Source organism: Branchiostoma lanceolatum, chromosome 2 (genome assembly GCF_035083965.1).
Source record: "Branchiostoma lanceolatum isolate klBraLanc5 chromosome 2, klBraLanc5.hap2, whole genome shotgun sequence".
Lineage (NCBI taxonomy): Eukaryota > Metazoa > Chordata > Leptocardii > Amphioxiformes > Branchiostomatidae > Branchiostoma > Branchiostoma lanceolatum.
Genome location: NC_089723.1, coordinates 15756579 through 15759896, shown reverse-complemented (window position 1 = coordinate 15759896; position 3318 = coordinate 15756579). Strand labels below are relative to the sequence as shown.

Sequence of the window (3318 nt, the reverse complement as noted above, 5' to 3'; positions counted from 1 at the left end):
AGCGTAGTGTTATTGAATGAATGAATGAATGAATGAATGAATGAACTTCTATTACTCGACAATTGTTTATATTTGATTAAAGGGGGAGGGAGGGGGGGGGGCAATTAACTGTCTGACGCGTCAATAGCCTTGAATCTCAATCATACTCTTCAGAAGAAGAAAAAAAGTTCAAAGTTCAACTTAGTCCTTATTGTGATCATTTTCCGCGTAATATATGGGTCATTGCAGGGACGTATTTCTTTTGAACTCAAAAGTCATACGAAGTCTCAAGGGCTAGATCGGGACTTTTTAAATGTCTATACCCATCAATCGAGTATCAAGTAGAGTGGATTCATTCCTCATGCTAGCCGACATATCTTTCACGCCACAGTCGTCCCTCAGTAAAACCTCTGGAGCCGCATAGTTCTCGTTTAGAACTTTTAATTGATTCAGTCTAGTACCACGACCGGTTTCGCTGTTACAGCTTTTTCAAGTGTACATCATTCGAGTTATATGAAAAGGACTAATAACATACATTCTAACATCACAGGAAAAAAGCTAGTTCTTGACACATTTTGTACCACTCCAGGTTAGTATATACAAGTGCAACGCGTTTGTATTAAACATTATTTTCCAAATATCAAACAAAATAAACATGACAATGTGAGGTACTCAAATGTATACATGTATATATAACTCCATACAAACTATGTTCAAAATTCAAACAACGGTCAAAACAACACGGCACATCAAAAACAGCATAACCGCCCATAACCACATTACTTCTTCAGTTATAAAGATATTAGGACAATTTCAAACTGGCTGACAGGAACAATTATGAACAATACTCCATGATACACCAAATTACATCATTTGATATTCAAAAGAAGAACCTAACATCACACAAACACGTACAACTTGTACAAACATGTTGATGAAGATTAGCCATCCAGGTAATAATATACTCCAAAGGACATTTACTGGATACAATTTTAAAACAGTCACACACATTTTTAAAGCAGTCTTAGACAAGCGCTAGCCTGATTCTTGTTAAAGATCAGTTTACCTTGCTCACTCGATGTCTTCCCCGCTACTACCCGTGTTAACACCAGGCATCTTTGCTGTCCTTGGGGAGGCTACGGAGAGTACACTCGGACGGTTCGAGCTCTCTGTGTTTCTGGGATTCTCTGCAGGTCTTCGACTGACTGCCCATTTTGACATCTGTCCGGTACGATTGTCCGTATTCGGCCCGGCAGCTTCCATCGCTCGCGCACCTCCAACAGTCTGCATGTTGACCACTTGATCATTCGATGACCACCTCAACTTTTCACGAACTGCGTTGGTGAGTCGTCGGGCCCTTCGATGTGCAGCTTCCCGAATCTTCTTGATCCTGAGTGCGTAGATGACTGGGTTTATCGCCGAATTGCAGAGTGCGATCACCATTCCCCAGAATGGCTTTGCCACATTCTCGCAGTCTCTTTCTAAAAAGCACGAAATTTGCTGTGCAGTCGAGATGCAAATTGGCAGGCAGAAGGCGACGAAGACCGCCGCAATGATTACAACCGTCACGTGATTCTTCAAGCTGTTTTTGATCTGGTGGTATTTTCTTACCGCGATTCGTTGTTCTCTGCGTCTTGCGGCGGGCAAATCGGCTTGAGGATTCTCGGGTGGTCTGGTTCTGGAGACGCGTCGCTTGAGTACGATGAAGATTCTGACGTTGACGAAGACCACTACCACTACGGCCATCGACCAGATGGCGGTGATCAGGATCAGGTAGCCCACTGGCACGGATATGCAGTTCTCTGTGTAGACATATATACAGTTCCAGCCCATGAGAGGAGACAAGCACACCAGCACACAAGCTGTCCACGCGATCCCCAAACTCACGGCAACGTGTCGCCCAGACATGCGGGTCTGGTAGAATATAGGGTGGAGGATGGCCAGATAACGGTCTATGGACAGGAGGACCACGCTAACAGCTGATAAGACCAACAGTAAAAGGAAGGTACAGACGATGCTCAACACTGTCAACGGTCGCGTCAGTTCCAACTGGAAACTGGCGCAAAGGAAGAACGAAAACAAACCTGCCAGGCAGTCCGTGGCAGCCAGGTTTGCTACGAACATGTACATGGGTTTGGACAGCTGATGGTTTTTCAGCACAGTGGACAGAACCACGCCGTTCATGAGGAGAGCGACTGTCCCGACAACGGCGGCGGTGATCCCAACTTTTCTGTTCTCGTGCAGGAGCGGGTCAGGGAGATGAGAGCAGGCAGCTACTGCCAGGTCGTAGTCCATCATGTTTTCCAGGTACCAGCGAAAACACGGCTCGAAAATCTCGAAAACCGTGGAATTTCCGCCGGTTAAGTTCACGGTACTGACGTTCATCTTGTGATGTTCTTACTGCAGACAAGTACGTTGCCTATCGTAAGAAACGCTGCTCTGTGGCGCTTTCCACCTTTCCGTAGATGACTACCTCCGATAATCTGACGGCAACACCTGGTCACGCACGCAAAGAAAATACCATGGTTTGCTAGAGTACGTCAGTGTTACCATGGTTTCATACCGCCGTCCGCTTGCGTCACCATGACAACAATCAACAGAAGATATGCTTTTCATACATTTAATAAAGATGTCAAATTTGACGGGAATGCTGTGGTGTTGAACAATAGCATCACTCAAAGTGAAATGCTCCTCATAGCAAATACCCATTCCTTTTAAATTAATTAAGTCACAACTTAGGCTACGCTGGCTTGATTATTTGAATGACGTCCGCGCGAGCATCAATTTTCGTCATTGCCAAGAAACAAAACATCCTGTAAATTTGCACAGAAGCTGCAAAATTGACAAGCATGAGGCTATAGATAAAATGATGCTGTCAACATCATCATCCTGGCAGCAGTGGAATAATTCTAACTATTGAAAGGACGATCCTGTCAGCAGTAGAAAAATTCGCACTCTTGGCAGGATATTTTAAATGCAGAAATGTTCGCGGTGGTTTTATGATCGCGGTTTTCGCGGCAACCCCTCACCGCGAACTTAAAACCACCGCGAACATTTTTGTCTAATACTTTTGCAGATACGGTCCTCCAAGCAGATGCGGCCCCCCAAGCAGATACGGCCCCCCAAGCAGATACGGTCCCAAGCCAAAGAATCTGGCCCCGATCAGTTGAGAATCAGTGCTCCCCCCGCGTGGGAGGCCTGCTATAAGTCGGCTTCTAAAAAGACAGTGGTGATTTAAGAAAGTCTTTCAAAGGGCCAATTAATAAGTTTATTGCAAATTCCTGCCCGAGGGCTTATTGCACACAACATACACAAAATACATGTAACAGGGAAAAAATA

General features: G+C 45.0%; 1 protein-coding gene across 1 annotated transcript; it reads right to left on the bottom strand.

The window, feature by feature from the left end:
- Positions 1–1050: 1050 nt before the first annotated feature.
- On the bottom strand, positions 1051–2454 carry LOC136426869 (adenosine receptor A2b-like). The gene has a single exon (XM_066415588.1). It carries the CDS (start codon positions 2362–2364, stop codon positions 1051–1053), a length of 1314 nt encoding a protein of 437 aa, XP_066271685.1. The 5' UTR covers positions 2365–2454.
- Between the last annotated feature and the right edge of the window lie 864 nt (positions 2455–3318).